General features: G+C 53.7%; 1 protein-coding gene across 1 annotated transcript in view; it reads left to right on the plus strand.

The window, feature by feature from the left end:
- Nucleotides 1–4,323: 4,323 nt before the first annotated feature.
- The window catches only part of NKAIN1 (sodium/potassium transporting ATPase interacting 1), a 40,670-nt gene continuing 19,271 nt past the window's right edge, over nt 4,324–25,722 (plus strand). Inside the window, exon 1 of the mRNA XM_080802871.1 lies at nt 4,324–4,459. Within this exon, the coding sequence (XP_080658997.1) occupies nt 4,406–4,459 (54 nt within the window). The 5' untranslated portion in view covers nt 4,324–4,405. The remainder of the gene's footprint in view (nt 4,460–25,722) is intronic.

Here is a 25,722-nt window from a genome sequence, read left to right on the forward strand (position 1 = left end):
CCGCGGGGCAGGCGGTCTTGTGGGACTGACCCTTCGGCTGCGGAGCCGTGCTCATTCTGGGTCCTCAGTGTCCGAAATGGGGTGAATTGTCAGACAACCAGTCGGTGTTGGAGAATTGGTTGGTGTCAGAAAATACCCCAGATGCCTGGTTGGCTCAGTTGGTTGGGCGACTGCCTTCAGCTTAGGTCATGATCCCGGTGTCCTGGGATCGAATCCCGCATGGGGCGCCCAGCTCCACGGGGAGTCTGCTTCTCCCCTCTGATCTTCTCCCTCATGCTCTCTCTCACAAAAATAAAATCTTAAAAAAAAAAAAAAGAAAAGAAAATACCCCAGAAATGATCGTTAGTGAGCACGTTGTGTCCTCTAACGTGGAAGAAGAAGAAATTAATAGGTTTTTTAAAAAAAGATTTTATTTATTTATTTGACACAGAGGAAGAGATCACAAGGAGGCAGAGAGGCAGGAGGGTCGGTGGGGGGGGGCGGGGGAAGCAGGCTCCCCGCTGAGCAGAGAGCCCAATGCAGGGCTCGATTCCAGGACCCTGAGGTCATGACCGGAGCTGAAGGCAGAAGTCCAACCCCACTGAGCCACCCAGGTGCCCCAGAAATGAATAGGCTTAACATTTTAGCCATCTCATGAGGGAACTTTCTGTGGAACTCTCAGTGTTAACCCTCAGAGGGACTATGGTGGGAGATTCAGACCCTGGGACCTCTTGGTTTAGGACAAAGGAGGAACTCCTCACCACCTAGTAAATCTCAAGCCTACAGCAGCCCCTCCCATGCCTCTCTCCAGGGCTGACCATGACTCTGCCTCCTCACTCAGGAAGCGTGGGTACTCTCTGAATCATCTCTGTCCTTTATTTCAAAATCCTACTTCATTTGCCCCACAGCCTTTCCCTACTTGAGGGGTTAGTCATCCTTCATTCGGGCTATTACCAGCCCCTCCAGACGTCATCCCCCATTCACTAACCCCCCGGATGTCTTTCAAAGCTGTTTCTGGCTGTTCCTACAATTAGACCCCCTTCCCCCACCCCCACCCCCGCCTGAGAACGCTAGACTTCCAGGGGGTAAAGAGAGCTCGAGGTGTGCTGAAGCCTGAGGCCAGGAAGATCATTCATTCACCACATATTTGCTGACTCCTGGCACCATCCAAGCTCTGTGGGATATAGAGATAATTTATGACCCAGTTGCTATCCGCAGAGAGCTCGCAGTCTATTGGGGGAAACCAGTGAAATCGGACAAGCACAGTAAATCCCAGGAAAACTTGAATGGAGGTAGCCCAGACCACTGCCAGTCCAAAGGTTGGGCACCGCCCTGGGTCCCAGAGGGTGAGGAAAGCTTCCGAGGGGAAGTGACAGTTGTGCTGAGATTTGAAAATTGCGGTTCTCCAGGCTAAGAATTTAGACGGGAGACACACTTTAGACAGAACAAAGCACACAAAGCTTGGAAGATGTCACGGTGTGTGCGTGGCTTCATCGGGGCAAGGCTTGGACTCAGTGGAATGACCTGGGGCCAGCAGCTAATTCTGCTGAGGTCAGGACAGGCCCTCCTTTGTCCCGTGGGATGGACTTAAGAGTGCTACAGTCAGGCCTACAGTCAGGCCAGGGTGTCCTGGGTGTGATGTGATCCAGCCGAGAGCCTGGGAAGGGCTGGTTACAGCCCCAGTGGAGCCCACCGCTATTATAGGGCTTAAGTGAGATAATATATGTCAAGCAACTGGCTCAGAGTAAGCACTCAAGACGTGGTAGCTATTATTGTTAATATTGAATTGCATCGTTAAAGTCATGGAGGAAGCTGGTAGAGGCTCTATCTGGAAGAGGCCCCAAAGAGGATCTGCTGGAGAACCGTTACATCTGGGCCGAGGCTTCATGGGGCTAGTTCTCATTCTTTTGTGGAAACAGACTCTTTGAAGAATCTGATGAAAGCCTCTCCCCAGAAAAAGGCACATCTACTCGCATGAAGCTTTGCTATCATCTCAGGGACTTCACAGACTCTGGAAGCCCGTCTGGTCATAGAAACCAGTGGGACACAGCTGTTCCTCGCCAAGCACGGCTGAGAAAAGTTCCCACTGTTCCCTCGGCCTCTTATTCCAAGTGAAAACCTCAGCACATGGAGTTTCTACTCTAGGAATAACCTGTGTGTCTCAAAACACCCAGCATACCGGGGGGTGGGGTGGGGGCAGCGAAGACACCATTTTAGTAGTCCGGGGAGAGGACGGGGCTGGCTTCTGGCTTCAGGGGTACACAGTCTCCCCGGGCCTGCAGCGTCCTCCCGGTGCTTGGATTCATGCTCTGCTGGGTCGCCATCCTCGGGTTTTTAACAAGGAGCCGTGCATTTTCCTTCTGCAGCAGACCCCACCAATTACAGAGCTGGTCCCAGGAGAAGATCATAAGAATGGATCTGAGAACTTACTATGGGAGCAGCATACAAGCGGCAGGGCTGGGCCTGGAACCCAGGCTGTGTGGGTGCAGAACCCTGTATCTGGATCTGCCTCATGCTGCCTGCTGGGTCAGAAGGGCTAGTTAGAGCAGAGAAGGTGGGAAGAATTAGCAATGTTCTGTTTCTTTTACCCCAAACACTGTTTTCCACCCCTCTGCCTCTCCTTCCCTCCTGTTGTCTTCTCAGGATTAATGCCATTTCCTCAAGGAGGCCCTTCCTGGTTTCCACACCTGGACTGTGCCCCTTTAGGCTCTCTTTTACCCTTTTTTTGTCCTTGAGAGCAAGCACTCATCAGAGTCTGTCATTACGTATTTCCGGTTGTAAGGACAGTCCCTCGATGGACTGTTCTCCCAGTGGCTACAGAGACTGGTTGGTCCCCCCACTCCCAGTGGACAGCCTGGCACATAGTAGGAATTTTATAGATATTATTGGGAAGGTACGGTTCACAGAATGGTCAGATGGGATGGAGAAGCGGAAGAGGATGACACAGGAATTCCGGCCTGAGTGATGCGAACCACGGAGGTGACTATAGGAGGTTTGGAGGGAGACAGGGAGGATGAAATGGATTTGGCACGTGTTTGGAAGTTTGAGTGCTTTTCAAGGTGTCTTGAAGAGGGCAATCTTTTTTTTTTTTTTTTAAGATTTTATTTATTTACTTGAGAGAGAGAGAAAGAAAAAGAGAGAGCACAAGAAGGGGGAGCAGCAGAGGGAAAGGGAGAAGCAGACTCCCAGCCCAACAAGGAGCTGGATTCCCAATATGGGGCTCAGTTCCAGAACTCTGGGATCATGACCTGAGCAGAAGGCCGACACTTAACTGACTGAGCCACCCAGGCATTTGGAAGGAGGCAGTCTTCTGCTTTCTGACTCCCTCCCCTCTGCAGTGGGGGTTAGGGGCTGGCCACAGCCCTCGGGAGGACCTCTGTCTCTGCCATCAGGCATCTCACCCCCATGCCTTTGGGAGCCTGTCTGCCTGTTCCCTGCACTGGGAAGCTCAGTGGGCTCTGGGACCGCGCTGCAGTGCTCATCTCTGGCCCCCCAGGTCCCCCAGGGGTGTGTATGCAGTCGGGCCTCAGTAAATGCCAGTAGAAGGAAAGAGGGAAGGACGAACACGTGAGCAGGCACTTAGGAGCGAGGCTGGGATAAGGAGCAGATCTGGGAACCAGAGTGGAATGAGAGGGCCAAGCCTGGAACCTCCGGGCCCTAGGGACAGGGTGGAGAGAGGAGGGCTCCAGCACCCTCAGGAGCTCAGGCACAGGGCTAAGAGTTTTAGTCACACAACTGCTTTCCACCCTCTTGGCAACTCTGAAGCTGACATTATTCCCACTTTGCTAAGAAAGCTGAGGCCCAGAGAGGAGACGTGACATGCGCAAGGTCACACAGCTCTCCAGCCACCGGGAAGTCCGGGTCTGACCCAGGGCCCTCAGCCCGCAAGCCTGCGCTCTTCCCAGTCACTCCCTGCCTCTCCCTCCCTCCTCCGTTGCCCTACCCCTTCTCCCCTCCTCTCTGCTCCCGCGGCCGCCCCGCCCCTCCCTCCCACCCTCCCTGCCGGTGGCGGCGGCGGCGGCGAAGCCACGTGGTGGGGCCGGGAAGCCGCGGCCGCGGAGCGCCCGGGCGGCTGCCCCAGCTGGGCAGTGCTGCTCTGCGCCGCGCGGCGCTCGGTGCCCGCGCCCCCCGCTCCGCGCTCCCTGTCAGCCGCCCCGGGGCAGGAGGCGCGCCTGGCAGCCGGCCGGCCAGACAAAGGAGGCGCGGCGCGGCAGAGCCAGCGCGGGCCGACGGACCATGGACTCGGAGCGCAAGCGGCCGGCCCCCGCCCTGAGGACCCGGCGCCCCCGGGCCCGGCCCTAGGCGCCCGGTCCCGCCGCCGGGGACGCGCAGCCGGGAGGACGCGGAGCCCGCGCGGCGCGGAGGAGGCGGCGGCCGCCGAGCTAGAGGGGCACCGCGGCGGACGGCCCGCGCGGCCCCCGGAGCCATGGGCAAGTGCAGCGGGCGCTGCACGCTCGTCGCCTTCTGCTGCCTGCAGCTGGTGAGCGCCGGGCGGCCGGGGCCGGGTGGGGTGCGGCGGGGCGGGGTCCCGGGCGTGCGGGTGGGCCGTGGGTCTCCGTGCGTGTCTGCCGCGGGTCCCAGCTTGGGGTGGGGAGGGGTGGGCGGGAGTCACGGAGCGGACGGGCGGAGCCTGCTCGTGCTGGCCGGGCTGGCTCTTTGTGTGCGCTCCCCGCCCGGCGCTCCCCGCTCCCCGAGTGCGTCCTGCGCGCGGGTACCCCCCACGCCCACCGGCACCGTGCGAGTGGCCTGCTGCGGAACTGTGGCTCGTTGGGGCCGGGGGGTGTGTCCCGGGCTGCTCCGCCGAGCCGCTGAGGTCCCTGCCGAGTGTTTTCCTCTATATTCCTTGGTTGCTAGCGGCTCTCCCTTCCTCGGGGTCTGTGCCCGTGTTGAGTGTTTATCGCAAAGTCTCTGCTCCTGTGTGTGTGTGTCTCCGTCTTTCTCCTTGGGGTGTCTCTAGCTCTCTAACCATTTCTGGTCCACGTTCGTCCGTGTGTGTGTGTGTGTGTGGGATCTTAGACTCCAAGAACCGTTCCCTCCTCCTCCTTTGTGCTGTTTCTGCCTGCCTTCACCCTCCTGACTGGGCAGGCCTGGGAATGTAGAGCCACCTCTCTTGGAGAGGGTCGCAAGGAACTGCCAGGTCCTGGGCCAGTCAGACAAACTGGGTGCTGACCGCCCTCCCTGCCTTGATTGTGGCCACCGTACCCAGGGGCTCTCCATCAGCCATCGGTTCCTCCCCAGCGTCATGGGTGGGGACCAGCACCTTGCCTGGGCAGGCAGGGGTGAGGGATGGGGATCCTGGGGTGCCCTGGCAGGGAGGGGAGCATCTGGGGAAACTCTGCCTTATCCCAGCTTAGGGAACTCAGGTTCTTGCCTCAGGGAGGTCAGTGGAGTGAATCTGGGGGCTGAATTCAATTCAAGCTCTGGCAGGTGAATTTGGGGAGCGGGTTCAGGAGAGGCCAGGGTCTCCTGCCCATCCTAGAGCTCAGGCCTGACAACTAGGAGGTTTTGAAGCTGTGCTGAGCCTCTAGGCAGAGAGGTGCACAAGGGACCTCCTTGGGCAGAGCTCCCAGCACTAAGCCTCCCTGATGCCCAACTCCACCCTTTGGTCCCCACTGTTGCCTGCCCCCACGCTTCCCCAGCACGGGTGCATACAGTAATGCAGCCGGAAGCTCTGAGCCTGGATGTGCAGACCTCCTTATTCATCTTGCTTCTCCCCTCTCGAGCCCGCCAGCCCCAAACTTGCCATCCGCAGCCTTGCCCTCCTGGGCGGTGGTGGGAGCAGCCAGGCCATGAAGACGGTAGCCCTGTTCCCAGCTGCGGGACGCAGGGCAAGGGACTTCCCTTCCCTGGGCCGCCTTGGTCTGCCTGCCTGCAAGTTGCTCATCCTTGAGGGTTGCAGAGGGGGTTAATTAAAATCAGGTAGAATGGAAACTCTAGAAGGGCAGAGATTATCTGTTTTGTTCCCTGCTAAATCCCCAGCAGCTGGAACAGGGCCTGGCAGTCCATTAATATTTGTAAAATAAATTAATGAATCAGTTATTTGGCAACTCCGGGCTCACAGTCGAAACACCCTCCTTTATATACTTTGAGGAATACAAAATGCCAAGAAATGATGAAACTTTTCCAAGGATTTTTTTTTTCCCCTGCTCGTTCATTTTTAAATTTTAAAGGAGGACTTGCTTTATTCTTAAAAAAGTAACGGACATTTATTGTGAAAAATGAATCAATAAATAATCCAACAGTGCAGAACATAAAGGTACGGTTCCTTCTGAGCTCAGTCCCACACCCCAAAGGTAAGCCCATTTGGCATTCTGCCCCATTCTCTGCTGCTGCAGCAAACAATGGTTAGCTTTAGGCAGCATTTACTAGGTGTTAGGTGCCCTTGGAAGCCCTTTTCCATGTATTAACTTATTCAGTCCTCGTAATGATCCTATCAAACAACTTGCCCAAAGTTCCATGGTTAGGAGCCAGGCTTTGAAGCCAGGCAGCTGGCCAGCTTACTCTGTTGCCTTCTTCATTATAAAATATAAGTAGTTCTGGCACAGAGCCATCAGGGTCCCTTAGGAGGTCTTTACTCCTCCCTGCCTCCCTCTCACCTGCCTCCAGACTTCTCTCCAGCTCAGCTCCCTCGGCCCTTCCACTAAAGGGTTCACCAGCCTATAGGGGCTCTGGAATTAGGCAAGACCTGGGTGGGATTCTGATTCTCCTACAACTTGGCTGGGTGGCTTTGGGCCACTTGTGGGAGTTAGATGAGTTAATTTGCGGGGAGGGGGTGCTCCGAGGAGGGACTTGGAAATTGCTCTCTCGCCTCCGTTCTGCCTCGGTGGATGGCAGAGTGGGTCCCTTTGGCTGACGCTAACCCCCAGGGGCCTCGGCTGCCTGACGGCTTCCCGTGCTCCAGAAGGCTGGGCTCCAACAGCCTGACATCATGTGAGAGAGAAGGGAGGCTGTTTTCCCATCCAGGGGAAAGAGGCCGAGAAGGAAAAGGCTGTTAAGTGTTTCTCAGCTGCAAACTTTAGAAGGGGAACTGTCATTTTTCCTCTTTTGAACAGGGTTTGATCATTACAGTAAAATAGGCTCGTTCTAGACACTGTTCTGTAATCAGGATAGACTTGCTGTGGGTGAAGGATTAGGGTGAGTGTGTCCTGGGGGGTGGGAGGAGCAAGTGGGGGCTTTGCATTCAGGCGGACAAGATTAGGGACAGGGCTCTGGAGTTTGGTAGAACAGACCTGCGTTTGAGTGCTGGCTTTGTCACTTCCTAGCTGTGTGATCTTTGGCAAGTGGCTTACCCTCTCTGAGCCACAGTTTTGTCATCTGTTAGCGATAATATAAACAGTTGCCAGTTCTTAGGGTATTTTTGAGGAGTGAATACATGTGATGAACTTAGCATCATGCCAAGCACTGAGTGAACGTTCAATAAACTATAGTTTTTTTTTTAATTTTTATTTATTTACTTATTTATTTTTTAAAAAGATTTTATTTATTTATTTGACAGAGAGAGAGAGATCACAAGTAGGCAGGGAGGCAGGCAGAGAGAGGAGGAAGCAGGCTCTCCACGGAGCAGAGAGCCCAATGCGGGGCTCGATCCCAGGACCCTGGGATCATGACCTGAGCCGAAGGCAGAGGCTTTAACCCACTGAGCCACCCAGGCGCCCTCAATAAACTATAGTTAACATAACATAATTATTAACTATTGTTGTGTTAATAATATATACACCATGGGATACTTTCCTGGAATTGTGGCCCAGGCATATCTAGGTACCCCTCTGTACTCTTCCTTTGTGGGAAGCAGCAGGTAGTTGGGCACTGAGCTGAGAGGCAGGAGGTTTGGATTTAAGTCCAGCTCTGCCACAGGGATCCTGTGAACTCAGGCAAGCCTTTTCCCCACTGCAAGCCTTGATTTTTCCGTCTATAAAATGGGGGACAACCACTGCTCTATATCTTCTGGGGTCCGGCCAGTCCTGCCCATCTGGGACTGTGGGATGATGTCTGGGCTGGCCTGGAGGTTTCAGGGTGTCTCAGTCTGGTTCCCTTCTGTAGAACACCTTGAGTCCCTTCCTTTCCCGAGTTCTACTTGGTGTATCATCTTGACCCTTTTAATGCCATTCACTCCCTAATTTTCAGGTGCTCCTGTTTTCCCTCCCCTGCCCAAACCCTCCCCTTCTTTCCGGGTTCACCTCCTTCCTGCAACCTTACAGGCCACCCTGTTCTTCCTATAAGAAGATGAACCAAGGAGATTTGCCCAAGGGAATCCTCGTCAATTTCATCATCATCATTACCATTCCCATTCCTGGAGTCCTGTGCTAAGCACTCTATATGCATTACCTCATTTAACCAAATGAGCTTACATATGTAAAGCATTTGGCAGAGTGCCTGGTACGTGTTCAGCGATCGATAAACGTTAGCTTTCACTGTTTTTATCCTCGTTCTTCTGCACAACAGGATGGATATTCTCGCTCTCCCCTATGTCAGATGCGGAGACTGAGGCTCAGAGAGGTGACGACCTTTGCCTGAGGTCTCTAAGCTAGCCAGTGACAGACCCAGGACGTGTGTGCTTTACTGCCTGAGCAGAGAGTCCCTGTCCTCCAGCAGCAGGCTGCGGCTGGTGTTTGTGCTGTGCATGACCTCAGACAGGTCTCTTCCCTGCTTCCGACCTCAGCTTCCTCATCTGAAATTGATAATATTTCTTTTTTTTTTAAGATTTTATTTTATTTATTTGACAGAGAGAGATCACAAGTAGACAGAGTGGCAGACAGAGAGAGAGGAGGAAGCAGGCTCCCTGCTGAGCAGAGAGCCCGATGTGGGGCTCAATCCCAAGACCCTGGGATCATAACCTGAGCCGAAGGCAGAGGCTTTAACCCACTGAGCCACCCAGACACCTCTGAAATTGATAATATTTCAATAGGATCATGCACTTGGCTGGGCCCACGAGCCAGTGAGCGCTCAGTCATACCTCACTGCCATGGCCATTCTCGTCCCTGCTCTGGGTGACCTTGGACACATGCATTCACTCCTCTGGGCCCCCAGTCTCTTCCTCCAGCAAAGAGAAAGAGCCATCCCTACCTTGTGGAGTTGTAAAAAGGGGTTTAGCCAGGTGCTGTGCACATAGTAGGCATCCAGAAAAACACTGGTTTCATTCTCTTCCCTTCTGGAAAGCTCTCTGCTTTCTCGAAGGTGGTGGGTGAGGGGAGAAAAAACATAGCTTCCTGCTGAGCTGCGAGTAATGGTGTGAAACGTGGTCAACCTGATTGATGTCGTTATTAGCAGTAGTGATGGTGGAGACCAGAGGGAGCTGGGCTCCTGCGGGGGCCTGGGCTCCGAAGCAGCTGTGCCTACAAGCTGGTGGCCTCCTGGGGTGGGTGTGGGGGCTCCGCTCTGCTCTAGGTGCTTCGGGCCCTTGGGCCAGGCTTGGGAGTCAGGAGCACAGAGCATGGTGTTGTTTGGGCCACTGACCCTTTTTGTTCCTCATACCTTTTGGACGGCTGGGGTGGTCAGCTCCCTTTTGCAGATGGACAGACTGAGGCCAAACAGCCCTCGAGACCCTTATGAGGTGGGCAGAGCAAGGTGGATGGAGAAGAGGGCCCCCAGGGGGCCCATGGAGGGGGATGGCCCTGGTTTGCCTCTGTTGCAGGGGTAGGTGGGTGCAGGGTTTGGGGATAAGCACCCCGTAAACAGCAGCTGCTCTGAGATGTGAGGCTGGGTTAGGAGCAATACCTCGGGGCTCAGACAGACCTTGCCGCCTTGTTTTGTGACTTCCAGCATGTCCCTTCCCCTCTCTGAGCCTCGGCCTCCCGCTGCCATCGGCTCGGCCCCTACCCTGTGGCAGTTTGGAGGACTCAGGGGTCAGGGTCATTTCCATAAACTCTTCAAGTCTTAGTTTCTTTATGCGGGAAGTGTCCGGTTCAGAGGGAACTAATAACAGCAGCTCTGACTTCCGTTTGTTTGGGGTCGCCGATGAGCCAGGCGCTTTATCTGCCTTGTCCCTGGTTACCGTCTCAGTCATCCGTGGCCACGTGGAGGGCGGGGACAGAATGGGGATGCAAACCCAGACCTAGGTCTCCACGGCTTCCACCGTGCATGCCCCACTGCTCCCCCGAGGAGGGAGCTCCCCGACACAGCTGGAGAAACCAACCCTTTCCTCAGCCACTAGGGCTTGTTGCTACGGCCAGACCTGCTGAGCTGCTTGTCCCCCATTTCTACTCATCCACTCATCGTGCCAAGTTTACAGTTGCTATGAGGCAGGTTGAGGGAAAGGTACCCAGGGAAGAAATTGGAGACCTGTGAGCTCTCCTAACAACTCTGTGAGGTAGGTGTGGTTTTTGTACCCATTTACGGATGGGCATACAGAGGCCTGAAGCACAGAGTGACTTGTCACCAAGGAAACAGAAGATACAGCCTGGGTCTTGGATGAATCATCGAGGGAAAAAGAGTTGAGAGGGCTTGTAAAATCTGGGCCAAGCAGAGATGGTCAGCTGCGATCACTGACATTTCTTCTCTTCTCGGGCTTCAGAGGGGCATGGGTGATGGAAGAGCAAGTTGAGACCAGAGATGGTGTTTTTTTGGTTTGGGTTTTTTTTTTTTTTAATGCCATTTTTAAAGTAATCGCTGTGCCCAGTGTAGGGCTCGAACTCGTGACCCCGAGACCAAGAGTTGCATGCTCTACCGACCGAGCCAGCCAGGCGCCCTAGAAGTGTGTTTATTAAAAGCTCGTTCCAGGCTACAGGCAATGGAGCCGGTTGTGGTCCGAGAGAGCCCAGTTCCAATACCCTTGGCCTCTGGCCTTGACCTGGAGAGGGAGAGGGCCCATGAATCTGAGACTCTTTCGCCTGCGAGCCCCGTGCACCAGGTTTTTAGCAGAGCTGTTACTGTGGCTGCAGGCTTGAATGCGTTAGCTGGCCTCCGGGCCTCTGCCTCTCAGAGCAGCTGGCGAACCAGAGGCAGAGCGGTCAACAGGGAAGAACTTGGGCTTTGGGGTCTGGCTGGGGTCTGAGTTCCATCTCTACCTCTTTGTCGCTGGGTGACCTTGGGGCAAGACACTTGACCTCTCTGGGCTTCCACCTGCACTTCTCTCAATCAGGAGACTGATCTGCCTCGGAGAGTTGTCAGGAGGCTCCTTTGAGATAAGATACACTGAGTAAACCTCACAAAACATTCCTGCTCCTAAATGCTCCAGGAATGAAACAACAAGTTCTATGAATCTAAAAACCATGGTGTAGGAAAGGGGACATGTCCCTTTTTCAATCCGTAGAAGACATAAGTGAAGCGGAAGTTCTGCCAGATCTAGGTGGCCTTGGCCTTTCTGTTGCTTAGTCTTCTCTTCTGTAAAATGGGAATAATCATAACACCCCCTCATGGGACTGTAGCAAGGGTGGCCTGAATTAATGCAGGGAGCTCTGGACTCAGAGCCCTACAGAGGGGAGCAGAGGGGAATTGTGGCCCCCTGTGTCCCCTCTATAAAGGGAGGAGGTTAGGCTCATCATCTTCTAAGAGGACCTCTCCAGCTCTAAGCCAGCAATGATTCCCAACCTTTCCCAGGGGAGACCAGACCGGCCGCCACGCCAGCCCCTCCTGCTGTGGGCAGCAGTGATGTGAGGCTTGGTCTCTGAGCCAAGGAGGACCCCCCCTACCTCCAGTGGCCTCCCCAAGGCTTTACACCCAGGTGCCAGGGGGTCTGGGGCTCCCATGCCCTCTTCTTTCCTCTGTCTTCGGTTTGAATGAGCGTCCATACCATCCCCATCCCAAATGCCCACTTGACATATTTAGTTGTAAACTCAGGTCTTGGACTGCAGAGTTTCAGAGCAGCAGTGTCTGACCCATGACTCACCCCGGGCCACTGCAGGTCAGCATCCTGAACTCCCGAAAGGCTCAATTCTGTTGGGTCGGAGAGTCAGAATTGCCTCCAGCTAACCCTACCCAGAGTTGTATTCAGCAAATATTTATGAGGCACCCACAAAGTGCCAGGCACAATTGTAGATGCTAAGTCACCCTGGGGTGCAAAATATGCCTTCAGCTGCAAGTCAGAATCCCGGGGTTCTGGACCTCACTTGCTGTGCAACTGTGAGCTGGCCCTGCCCTTCTCTGGGCCTCATTTTCTCCAGTCTGGGAAACTGGGAAATGGGAGAGGAGATTGTTGAATTCCATCAGTGGCTTTCAGGTTATCTACAGAGGCTCTGCAGGGGCAGACTTGACAGTCACGGGGTGAGTTCCCTGTCACTGGTGGTGGTTAAGAATTTATATGTAAGTTGGATGACTGCTTGGATGTGTAATGGAGCTGATGATGATCCATGTCCCTTGGAACCACCAGATGCTGGTTCTAGGTCCTGAGAGGACAGTGGCAAGAGCATAAAATGGTATCTGTTAGGAATAATGGAAATTGTGGGCTCCTACCATGTCCCTTTGCCTTAAGCATGTTCCTCCCTGCCCCATCCCAAATCACAGATCCTGGCTGAGCTCCTGGCACGGGGAGTGGGGGATATGGGAGTCTGTAGGCTCTTTAACCCCAAGTCTACTCTGGCTGTGCCTTGCCCTAGAAGGGGAGGCAGCCCTGGGATTTTCAGGATAGTGATGGCTCCTAAGCCCATTTTGGGGGGGGGGGTGGGGGGAGGTTCTGCAGCCCCAGCCTGAATCAGAGATGTGGGTTTTCAATTACACAATTAAATGCACAATTAGGCATAATTACCAGTGCTCAGAGCCCGAGACTGCTCATAATAGGCGTGTAATCTACTGCAGCCTCTGTTTATACTACTCAGCGCGCTCCCTAATGATGCCAGGATGCCTTCACACTGCACTGTTGCCATGGAGACAAGCCCGCCACCACCATGCCGGGCTGACAAATGGTGTTCCAGTCCTGGGCCCCTGGATTGTTTCTGAGGCCTCTGCAGCCAGCCCCGGAGTGAAGGGGCTGGTGGGGCCGGGCAGGAAGGCGGGTCACCCTCCCTGCCCTCTGATGCGCCCCACTGGCTGGAGCCAGCCTTGGAGCCAGCGGGGAAGACGGGAGAAGGTTGCTTCAGTGGCCCCCCCAGAATCCCTAAGCCCGAGCAGGCTGGCGCAGGTGCTGGGAAGGGTCTTGAAGGGTTATCCGTGCAAAATGAGGTGTGGACAGGGGGCCCTGCATACAGCCAACTCCCGTGTGGGCCTGGCTGTGCCGTGAACTAGCTCTGTGACCTTGGACCAGTCCTTGCCCTTCTCTGGGGCTCTTTCTCCATAAGTGAAATGGACTGCAGGGAGTCTGCATGCGTGCCTTCTTATAGATTTACTGAGCACTTCGGCCACGCTGCCTACTGCTGTAACTGCTTCCCCTGTAGGAGCCCATTCCCCCTTGCTCTGCCCCCGTGGGGTAGAGCTATCATCCTCGTTTCACAGAAGCAGCAACTGAGGCCGTGAGCACTGACATCAGGCAGTGGCAGGGCCGTGATGCAAATCCAGGCAGTCGGACCCCAAGTCCCCCAACTCTTGGCCTCGAGTACAGGGCCTCACACGAGCCCTCTCCTGGCACTCTCGCCGCAGCCCTAGAGGGGGACTCTGGTCATCTCCATTACCCAGATGAGGGCTCTGGGGTTCACAGAGCTGAAGTCACTTGCCCAAGGTCACACAGCAAGGTAGTGGCAGAGTGGGTTCTGCCTGATGCCAAAAGCCAGGATTCCTAGCTTTGGTTTCTTAGTGGGAGTCACGAAGGAGTAAAATCTCCTTCCATGAGCATATACAAAGGATCCCCATTGTCCCCACCTGGCCCCAGCTGCTGGAGAAGCACTGAGTCCTGGGGTCCCTCAGACCCAGCACTTTGCTTTGACCTTGAAAGAAATCTTGGCCTCATTCTACCTACATCAGCTCACTCCCGCCTGGTCACTGGCAACAGAACCTGTTTTTGATGCTCATTTCCCCCTACAGTTCTCTGTTATTTGGTACATTATTATGGTCACCTGCCAGGTGCCATCTCTTGGGGACCAGATGAATCAGATATAGTGGAGAACCAAGACTGGAGCACAGAGGCTTCGGGGTCCCATGGTCCGGGGTTCAAATTCTGTCAAATTAATGCATGATGTGGGGCAAGTTGCTTGACCATAGTTCATCTGTCATGAACCGTCTATACTGTGCAGGGTTGGTAACATCACACCACTCACCAAACGCTTACTCTGTGCCAGGCCTTTGCCTAAGGCCGTTCTATGCTCTCAAGGAACCTTGGTAACACACAACCTATCATTGCCATTTAACAGAGGAAACACCCAAGGCCCCAGACCTCAGAGATGGTGGGCTACTGGGCAGGCTTCGGAGACCAGAGCCCCGCCCTTCCCCACCAGGCCCCCCACCAGCATGGAGAGACAAGCGTTCCTCCTGCCGCTTTCTGGGAACGACCGGCTGCTTGGCCAGATCTTTGGAAATGAGGCATCTAGAGGAAAGGGCAACCTGAGGACAACAATGTGTACCTGGCCCAGCCCAGGGTCCTGTCTCGCTGGGTGCCTCCCCCCCGACCCCCTAAAGTCTGCATTTTCCGAGAGGAGGCTTTCAGACATCACCTTCACTCCTGCACCATCCAGGTGGGAAGATTAGGGTTTGCCCAAGACCACAGCACAAGTTAGTGACAAGAGTTGGGACTGCGACTTCAGACCAATCTAGGAGACTTCTTGTTACCTTCCTTCGACCTGCTATGGGTCCTTGGGAGAGAGAGGTTTGGGGCTTGGAGTGTGCATGTGTGTGTGTGTGTGTGTGTGTGTGTGTGTGTCTGTATTCAAACCTGCACACGACTGCATGCCCAAGCATTTGTGGGGCAGACACTGGCACGTAGAGATTTGTGAATCAATAAGCATCCCTTCCCGCTTCCTCCCTCTTCATTTATTCATGAACTCTGAACTCCTTGGCTCCAGAGAAACTGCCTGGAAGAAAGCAATTAGAGCATAATTAGAACCACTCCTATTAGCAACTCTCAGGGGGAGGGGAAGGGGGCTGCTCGGCCATGGGGGTGGGGGTGGCCCCGGAGTTCCCTGCAGCCCCCATTCCTGCAAGCTGCCCATTCAGCTCCCGCTGCCCCCCACGGAGCTCAGCCTCTCTGGAGTCCCGGGCACCAGCCCACTTTCAGCAGGGAATAAGGACCTCATCCCCGGAGGCATCCAAGCTCCGTAAGATTAAGGCGCAGCGAGTTCTGCTCACGTGCTGTTAGAGCAGATGATCTCCGAGTCCCTCCCGTGCTGAGCTTCTCGGGTGCTCCCTGCCAGGGCCTGGGCCAGGCATTGCGCGAAAACTGAGCAACACAACATGGCTCCTGCTTTCTAGAAAACATCCCGGCATCAGATGATAGCGAATGAAGACTACGCTGACAATAGGAAATGTAAATTACCTGGAGGAGGCGGGCCTCCATTCACAGCCCGATGATCATAGTAATAAGAACTGTACCAGAAGTCAGTGTCTGTGGAGTGTTTCTGTCTGCAGAGCCACTGCTTTTCCCCACCAGGCGTCCCACCAGCAGAGGGAGGTCACCCAGGAGCCAGGGCGAGGGGCTCCTCCTTCCTCCCCGAGGACTGGGAGCACAGGCTGCAGGGAGATCCCGGGCGCTATGCTTCTAGATTCCGATGCTTCTCCTCACTGAGTCTCTTGCAGGCGCCTCGGAGGTAGATGCTAATATTGTCCCCGATGTACAGGTGAGGAGACTGAGGCTCGGGGAGGCACAGAGCCTGCCCAGGGTAGCGGGCTATTGGCCTGTCGCACTCTAGACTCCTCGTGCTTTGTGCTCTTCTGGGTTTGAGGGTGAGCTCTGCTCTCCCCTGAGCTTCACAAGCTCTTTAATGCGCCTTCCGCAGCCAGCTCCCCGTTGAAGGTAACACACTGAATCGTCTCGTTCCTCTTTCCACACCCAGTGTCAGCTAGAGAGACTGGGGGAGCCCCTGCTGCTGACTTGGGTCACCACCCCCAGGACCAGCCTTGGCAGAGGAAGGTGAAGGCCTGGCAGATGCATGTCTCGGGCCTCTTGAGAGAAGATCACCATGGATACCCCGAGAACCAGGGCTGTAACCACGGAGACAGCCCCCCCAGCCCTGAGGCTGTGACAAGGAGGGTGTGGCTTCAGCCTAGGGAGAGGGGGGAACGGCCACCTCGGGCCCAAATGGACAGAGGAGGGGATGATGAGCTAGATGCGGGCAGAGGGGGACAGTGGGGTTAGTGGTGCTCCCTCCTGGGAACGGGGGTAGGGTAGTTGGGGACAACCAGGCCTCCTTCCATTGCCCTGTCCCACCTGCGGCGAGGTTGCCATGATAACCAGCTCCCCTTCATTGACCCTCCGTAGGGTGCTACCCCCTTTCTCCTAGTGACAGGTGGTCACCCTGGCAACAGGCCCTGTGCCCAGCAAGGGTCTTGACTTTCTGGTGGCCCTGTCCCTCACAAGTGCGGATAGATTATTCTTCTGACACGTGCGGCAGCTCTGTCCAGCTGGAGGTGAGGGGCCGCATGGGGCCAGCCTGCAGACGTAGGACTTTTACCCGCCCCTCACCAGACTCCCCCGGGGACCATCGTGAAGTGCAGCTCTGGTCCTCCTTCCCTCTGTTTACAGTAATCCATGGCTCCTCATTGCCTTGGGGAAGAAGTCCTAATGTGGTGCATCTCAAACTTGAACGTGCAGCTGTGTCACTGGGAGGGCTTCTCCAAATGCACATCAGTGGACCTAACCCTGAGTTTCCAACAAGGTGCTGCTGATAACTGCTGGTCCAGGGACGCCATGGTGAGAATTACTGGGTCTAGCCAGTGGGATGCAACACTGCCCAGGCTGGCCCATCAGCTTCTGGTGCCGGAGTGCAGACCACGTTGCTGTAAGCACGCCAGCTACCCCTCATGCCTCAGTGCCTTTGCATTTGCATTTGCTGTTCTAGCCTCTAGACGTCCTTTCCCCTCTGGATCTCCTGAAGGCCAGCTCACTCATCATTTCCTCTTTGGAGCTTCTCTGTCCTCCTGCACCGCCCCCAACACACATGTCCTCCTCCAGGCTCTGACAACACCTGTCCCCGCCACTTCCGTCATGGTGGGTGTTCCTTTTTCCGCTTCGAATCTCTCGCCCTGGACTGGGAGCTCTGGGTTGGAGCCACCTGGCCCTCTGTGAATGTGTGATGCTTGATTGACCTCTGGGAGCGGACGGAAAACCCAGGTGAATAATCACAGAGCTTTTTCGTTCATTCAACCCGTCTGTTCTTCCTTGGCGCCTTCTCTGTGCCAGGCCCTGAGTAGGTGCTGGGGGTTCAGTGATGGTGTGGGAGGCACAGGCCTTCTTAGAGATGCCGGTCAGTGAGGCGCCGACCAGTCTGCAAGCAAGGCGTGAGCTGGGCTTGGTCTGGATTTCTCAGTGCTAACTTCAAAGCTGATTCTTCATCCCCCTGGGCTGCTCCTGGGGCCCAGGCACCTGTGTGGCCCGAGATTGCTTTGGGAACCTGTCTCCAGTGAGGATTTGCCAGTTTGCTCACAACAGATCCCAGTCCCCATCCACTCGGCCCCAAGCCCACTTTGAGGACCTGCCAGGGCTTTTCCAGAGGACAGCCTGTATGGCTGGTGTATGCACTCCAGGCCTCAGGGACAAAGGCCAACTGTGGGGGTGGATGTTACTGACACTTACGTCCAAAGGTGTCCTGACCTGTGTTTAGGCCCCTGCCCAGAAGAGAGCCCGGGGTGGGAATGCGGGCCAGGGCTGCCTGGACACTACTGTGCTCGAGCCCAGCCCTCCAGAGGGTCAGAGGAATTTACATTCACAGCCTGGCTTCCAGACCGTTATGTCTAGGTGGAAAGATAGGACATATTTTATTTAAGGGTCTGTTAGCTGGGTTCATAACTTAAATATTTAGATGCATGGTGCTGTGTTGGTTCTCTCACTTTGGTCCTAAGGACCCCCAGATCTTAGAGAAGGTTCTGGACTTGAGGCCGGGTGCAGGCAGAGGCTCCCAGGTGCCTGATCTGCCTTGGGCAATGCCAGCTGCTGCAGCCTGTCACCGCCTGTCTGCTGTCAGCAGCCCCATGAGCCATCTGAGCAGGCTGCTGTCCCCCAGCTGCCACTAGCTGTCATCCCCAAGACAGGCCCCTAAGGACACGGGGACCGCCCCCCTCCCCCCCCAAAGTGAGAGACTGTCGGGGGCCTGACCTGGGACTCGCACAGTGGCTATCGGCTGGGGTAGGCTGGATGGGATGGGATGGAAGGTGGGGGGCTCAATTTATCGGACCTGCAATGGCCAAATGTTTGACATATGTGATCGGCTCTCGCCCTCCCAGATGGACCAGGCTATGGTGAGCCACCCTACTTCGGCTCTTCTCCAGGAGTCTGAACACGGGCACATTGCTCAGTCTGACTTGTTTCTTTATCTGTAAATAGAGATAATCATACCGGCCTCCTAGGGCCACTGAGCAAACTCAGCGTGAGACTCCCTGGAGAGCACTCAGCACAGCACCTGGCACTTAGTTCTTAGCACACAGCCAACAGAAATCACGACCCATCCTTCGGAGGGCGGCACGCCTATAGGGCCCAGAGCCATGACTGTTGGCTTCATGGGAAACTCCCAGGTCGAGAATCCTGGGATGTGGGGGCCAAGAGGGTCCCCTGGAACAATCCTCGAACCCCATGTATAGATGGGTAAACAGAGGTCCAGGAAGACAGTGGAGCTCTTTGCGAACTGTTCTAGGAAGCAGGCTGACACCACTTCTGGAAAGGATCATGGTTGGGTGTGTGATTCCAGACAAAAATACCCAGAACAAAAATAAACTCCCCAGATAGGTGGAAGCACTTGGCTCTTCAGCTTAGTCTGGGCAGCCGTAGGCAAGAGTCTATGGCTAGAACCCTTCCCCGTGCTCTCGATGTTTCCAGACGGGAACTGATGGGGAGCAGTGGCAAAGGTGCCCATCCGTCCAGGAGGTGCCACAAGAGAAGTCAGACATTCCCAGAAGACGGGACTTGACCCCCCACTCTGACACCCGGTGACCTCAAGAAAGGGCCTCGATCTCCTCCTTAAGAACATGCGGCTGCCACTGTCCTAGCAGGATAATAAGTCTGTTCCTCATGGACTCTGGGGCCCAGGGACTTGGTTCAGATCTGTCTCCACCGTGTGACCTTGTCACTTCTCTTCTTTACGCTTCACTTTCCCTGCGTGTGGAGCGTGGGTGATCTCAGTCTCTACCTGCCATGTCTCTGTGAGGGTTAAATGAATCAGATGCTAAGCATTCGAGAGACACTTGGCGTATAATAAGTGTTAGCTGTTATCTCTTAGTGTCACTCTGCGATAATTCGAAACACCACCTGTAAGGTGCTGGGCTCAGCATAGGCACTTAGTAGGTACTCTCTTCCCTTTCCTTATCCCTGTGAACCCCAGGCCTGGAGAGAGGGAGGACCCAGTTCCCAGGAGGGGCTCTCCCTCCACCCCACTTCCCTTCCCTTTCCTTCCCTTACCGCAGCAGACAGCAAGCCCCTCTTCTTCCAACAGGTTCTGCCTGCAGCTTTCTGGCCCAGGGCCAGGAAATGATTGCAGGCGTTGGCTCAGCTCCCTCCCCTCTGCTCCTCTGCACCCCCACTTTAATCTTCCCAGCCTGCCTGAGGGTGGGGGATGGGGGGGAAGTCTCCTGGGGGCTGCAGGTATCTGTCAAAAGCTCAGGCTCTGGGGTCAGACCACTTGGGTTTGCTCCAGCCCTAAGATCTCAGGCGGCGCCCTCACACCCTCCACCACAGACCCGGGGCCATGGCCCATCCCTCACTCCGCTTGTGAGGCTGAGGGACGTGGTGCCTGCAGAGTGCTGGGCACAGGGCCTGGCCCAGAGTTAGCGAGGGTGAAATATTAGCCATCTAGGGTTCAAGTTCAGAGCCAGCCATTGTGAAGGGAGACACTTCAGCCCAGCCCCCTGGGGGCACACTTCTTAGGGCGCAGGCAGCCTCAGATGACCCCCACCCCGGCCCTCTTGGGCTAGACCAGAACAGGGCACCCCACCCTAGGATGAGGATAGATTCCCAGGCGCGGAAGCAGGAGACAGGCTGGGGTGGGAGGGTAACAGTTCTTCTACTCATTGATTCCTTTGTACCATGGACGAATCAGGGCAGGTTACCTGCGCAGGTAAATGGACCTTCGCCAGGTGGAAGTAAGGGCAGGACATAGGGAAGGGTACCTAGCCGTAGGCACTGCCCCTCAGCTCTCTGAGCCTCAGTGTCTTCCTCTGTCCAGTGGGGCTAATAACCCCACGTTGCAGTGGGGGGTGGTGGCGTAAATCACAGACTGAGCTGTGAAGAGCTGTCCAGATGTTGGCGGCTGGTGCAGTTCTCTGCTGGGAGAAGTGGAGAAGCTGGGAGCTGAGCCAGGACTGTAATGGAAAGGGAAGGGGGATCCTGCAGCCCTGGGGGAGGGGCTCCTGCCGCCCACCACTGAGGCTGGGCAGGCTTCCCCGCCACCGCCCCCCAAGCCTTTAGTCAGGAGGGTAAGTCAGAAGTGGTTGCTGTTGCCATAGCAGTGAGGCTGGTTTTCATCATTATTTTCTTCCTGGGAGCATCAGTGCAGGAGACTGCTAAATAAGTCAGGGAATTGGATTTTTTCCTCCCTCCATCAGGTCACGTGAGGAGTGGCTCAGTCGGGAGAAATGGCCTGCCAGCTCCTTCCCACACTTGACCCTCTGCACTAGGTGCCCGACTCCTCCAATATGATGCTTGGCCCAAGGGAGCACTCGAAGGGCTTGGTGCCTCCTCTCCAGCTCCAAGCTGCTCTCCTGCTCAGGCCTCTGACCCCGCCATGTTGGCAGCAGGCCACAGCATGTAGTAACCCTTCCAGCCCTTACCTCTGGCGTTCTGCCCCCTCTGGTTCCCCATGCTTCAGCCTCAGGGGCTTATCTGCACCTTTCTTTTTGCCAAGTTTCCTCCCACCACAGGATCTTTGCACATGCTTTCCCTGCTGCCTGTTCTTCCCTCTGCTCCCTACTTTGCTAACCCTTCTTCCTTCAGTTCACTTCCTCCAGGAAGTCTTCTTGAGCACTACCATCACAGCTCTCATTCTTGTTACCCCTCCTTCAGACACTTAGCACAACAGTAATTTGGCTCTGTGTGTGTGTGTGTGTGTGTGTGTGTGTGTGTGTTTCCTCTCTCCCTCCACCCTACTCTGAATGTTAGCTCTGTGAGGCCAAGAGCTAGTGTGGGTTTTTTCCTCCTTTAAAAAAAAAAAAAAAGTATGATTCCCATAACCTAAAATTCGGCATCCTAGGGGCACCTGGCTGACTCAGTCAGTAGAGCATGACTCTTGATCTCGGGGTTGTGAGTTCAAGCCCCATGTTAGGTGTAGAGATTACTTAAATAAAATCTTATGGAGCGCCTGGGTGGCTCAGTCAGTTAAGCATCTGCCTTCAGCTCAGGTCATGATCTTGGGGTCCTGGAATGGCCTGCTTAGTGGAGAGTCCTCTTCTCCCTCTCCCTCTGCCTCTTCCTCCACTTGTGCTCTCTCTTTAAGAAAAAGATCTTTTTAAAAAAATTTCATCTTAAAGTATACAGTTCAGTATTTTTAGTGTGTTCACGCTGTTTTGTAGCCATCACCACACTCTGATTCCAGAACGTTTTCATCATCCCAGAAAGAAACCTCAAACCACTCCCCATTTTCCCCTCCCACCAGCCTTTGGCTATCACGAATCTGCTTTTTGTCTCTCTGGATCAGCCAATTCTGGACATTTCCTAGAAGGAGAGTCATAGAATATACAGTCCTTCGTGACTGGCTTCTCTCATTTAGCATAATATTTTTATCATTCATTCGTTCATTCATTCAAAGTAGGCTCCCCACCCCATGTGGGGCTTGAACTCGTGACCCTGAGGTAAGAGGCCTGTGCTCAACCAACCGAGCCAGCCAGGCGCCCCCTAGCGTAGTGTTTTCAAAGCTGATGCTTGTACCCTGTATCCGTGCTTCATCCCTTTTTATGGCTTCATAGCCCATGTGTGGCTCTATCACATTTTATCTACCTGTTAATCAGTTGATGACTATTTGCGTGGTTTCCGTTGGGACTGCTGTGAATAACGCTACTGTGAACTTTTCTGTGTAAGTGGTACTGGTTTTCAATTCCAGTGTATCTACTTAGGAATAAACTTTTTTTGGAAAGATTTATTTAGTTTAGAGACGGGGAGGGGCAGAAGGAGAGAGAGAGAGAGCCTTAAGCAGACTCCCCGCCAAGCCGAACATGGGGCCAACATGGGGCTCAATCCTGCGACTTCAAAGTCACAACCTGAGCCGAAACCAAGAGTCGGATGCTTAACTGACTGTACCACCCAGGCCCCCCTCTACCTAGGGATAAATTGCTGAGCCATAGGAGAACTATGTTTAATTTTTTTTGAGGAACTAGCTTTGTTTTCCACAAGAGCTGCACCATTTTACATTCCCACCAGCAATGCCTCCAAAATTCTATTTCTTCACATCCTCATCCAAACTTGTTGATATCTTTTTTTAAAAAGTTTATTTATTTATTTAAGTAATTTCTGTACCCGACATGGGTCTCAAACTCAGGACCCTGATATCAAGAGCCACACCCTCTTCCCATTGAGCCAGCGACGCAACCCCTTCTTTTTTATTTAAGCTATCCTTAGGGATATAAAGTAGTATCTCATTGTGGTTTCAATTTACATTTCCCTGATGATGTTGAGCATCTTTCCATGGGCTTATTGGCCATTTTTAAAATCTTTGGAGAAATTTCCATTCACATCCTTTGCTTATTTTTTCATTGGGTTATTTATCATTTTGTTGAATGGTTGGAATTCTTTATATATTCTGGACTCTAGACTCTTATCGCTTCTTTGATTTGCAGATATTTTCTCCCATCCTGTGTGTTGGCTTCCACTTTCTTTCTCTCTCTTTTTTTTTAAGATTTTATTTATTTATTTGACAGACAGAGATCACAAGAAAGCAGAGAGGCAGGGGGGGGGCTGGGGGAAAGCAGGCTCCCTGCTGAGCAGAGAGCCCGATGTGGGGCTCGATCCCAGGACCCTGAGATCATGACCTGAGCTGAAGGCAGAGGCTTTAACCCACTGAGCCACCCAGGCGCCCCTGGCTTCCACTTTCTTGATTGTGTCCTTTGATGTTCAAATGGTTTAGATTTAGAATTTTTTTTTTTAAGATTTTATTTATTTGAGAGAGAGTGAGCACAAGCATGGGGAGCGGCAGGCCGAGGGAGAGAGAGAAGCAGATTCCCTGCTGAGCATGGAGCTTGATGTGGGATTTGATCCCAGGACCCTGGGATCATGACCTGATCTGAAGGCTTAACCAACTGAACCACCCAGACACCCACGTGGTTTTGATTTTGATGACATCCATTTTATCTGGTTTTTCTTTGGCTGCTTGTGCTTTTGCTTTGGTATCTAACAGGTGCCTAGTCCAGGGTCCCTTGGATTTATCCCTATGGTTCCTTCTAAGAGATTTATAGTTTCAGCTCTTATATTTAGGTCTGTGATCCACTTTGAGTAAGTTTTTGCATATGGTGTGAGGTAGGGGACCAACTTCATTCATTTGCATGTGGATTTCCAGGTGCCCCAGCACCCTTTGTCCAAAAGACTATGCTTTCTCTCCATAGAATGGCCTTGACACCCTTGTTGGAGATCAGTCAAACGTATGGGCTTATTTTTGGACTCTCAATTTTATTCCACCCACGTGTCTCCCTAACCTTATGTCAATACCACTCTTTTTTTTTTTTTTTAAGATTTTATTTATTTATTTGACAGAGATCACAAGTAGGCAGAGAGGTAGGCGTGGGGTGGGGGGCGGGAGCAGGCTCCCCACTGAGCAGAGAGCCCAATTCGGGGCTAGATCCCAGGACCCTGGGATCATGACCGGAGCCAAAGGCAGAGGCTTTAACCCACTGAGCCACCCAGGCGCCCCAATACCACTCTATCTTGATTACCGTCATGTTATTGTGAGTTTTTAAATCAAGAAGGCTAAGGCCTCCCAACTTTGTTCTTTTTTCAAGATTATTTTGACTCTTCTAGGTCCCTTAAACGTTCCTATGAATTTTAGGACCAGCTTATCTGTTTGTGCAAAAAAAGTGGTTGGAATTTCGATAGAGATTGCATTGAGTCTGTAGCTCACTTTGGGAATATTGTCACCCTGACACAGCTGCTTACGAATCCTGCCTCCACCACTTCCACACCCTCCCTGGGCCTCTGTTTCTACATTTGGAAAATGACAAGAGTTGAGAGGAGAATGTGAAATGGGGGGACATAAGGCAGCATGTCCAGGATGGGGTCCGGAGGGAAGTCCCTGCTCTCTTCTCTGGACTTGTGCAAAACTGACACTTGAAGTCAGTGGTCTGTTCAGCCAGCGCAGGCCTAGTGTGGGGTCAGAGTTGGTGAATGCTTGGTGGGTGAATGAGAAGAGCCAGGGTAGAGAAGGGGGCCAGGCTGGGTCAGGCACCTGCTGGCCCGGATGGGGTGGGTCAGGGAGAGTGCTTCCTAGCCTCAAAGGGGTCTGCACACCAGGACAGTGGTGGTCTCTTCTTCAGGATTTGAGTCCTCTGAGCCTGTAGGGGACCCAGACCCAGAGTCTTCACCATGAGGAATTCATTGAAACTAAAGTGTCTTTACCTGTGACTACGGGCCAGGCAGCGTTCTGAGCATTTTACACATATTCCCTCCCTAAAGGCTTATTGACAATCCCATGAAATACGTACTATCATCATTATCCCCATCTTATAGATAGAGACGTTAAAGCACAGAGAGGTTAAGTGAGTTGCTGAAGGTCACACAGCTAATAAATACAAAGGTAGGATTCAAATCCAGAAAGTCTGGCTCCTAGGCCACACTTTTAAGCACCGCACTATACAGCTTCTCAGGGAACAAGCAGTAGGAATCTGACCTTGGTAGGAAACCAAGGACTTCATTATCCCAATAATGATGATACGGGCACAGTACTTTACAGTTTAAAAAGCACATTATAGTATATAAATTGCTTTCATGGCTATGATCTTAATTGATCCTCCAATTTCTCTGTGAATAAGACAAGACGTTATTATCCCCTATTTGCCGATGAGAAATGAAGATCCAGAGAGGGAAAGTGGGGATTCAACAAGTTCTGTGCTCCTGTTACATCCCTGAATCCTCACACAGGCCCAGGAGGTGGGTATTCGAGGTAGTTGTGTTCCCATTTTACAGACGAGGAAACTGAGGTTCCAGGAGATGACTTTCCCAGGTCCTACAGCTTGTGAGTGAGAGCCGGGACTCCCTCCCTGGTCCGCCTGACTCTGGAGCTTGAGCTGATCGCTGCTGGGCTCTGACCCCATCGAATGCTGGGCAGATTTAACTCCTGAGTGTTTGTGTCAGCCTTCTGGTCTTTTCCACCCCAGCTCCAGCCTTACAGACATGCCTGCAATTCTCAAGGCCTCCTGAATTCTCCCTGCTCAAGTGCCCACTCCATTAAGGTGCTCTCTACTATGAGTTTTTTGGCTTAATTATATGGTGTCGTTTGTTGTACTTAATGGGGAATCTGATTAATCACCTTTTTATTTATCCAAAGTCCATCGATCTGCAGCCGGCGTCTTCTAGGAGAGCCTGTTTGTTGCTGGATTTTCTCTACCTGGATTGCCTTCCCATCCATCCCTGTCTGAAGTGGGGCTCCCTCACCCCAGGCCTTTGCTGCCCACTCCAGAGCCTGCTGGGGGGTCTTGGCATCTGGGGCACGGGACTGGGGATACCCCAACAGGCTGGACATGGGCACGTCGGCGGAGGTAGTGTGGGCCTCAGCAAGAAAGTGAGAGTCCTGGCAAAGTAGGACTCTGGGCACGTAGAGGGATTCT

The sequence above is a fragment of the Martes martes genome, assembly GCF_963455335.1.
Source record: "Martes martes genome assembly, chromosome: 4".
In the NCBI taxonomy this organism is placed as follows: domain Eukaryota; kingdom Metazoa; phylum Chordata; class Mammalia; order Carnivora; family Mustelidae; genus Martes; species Martes martes.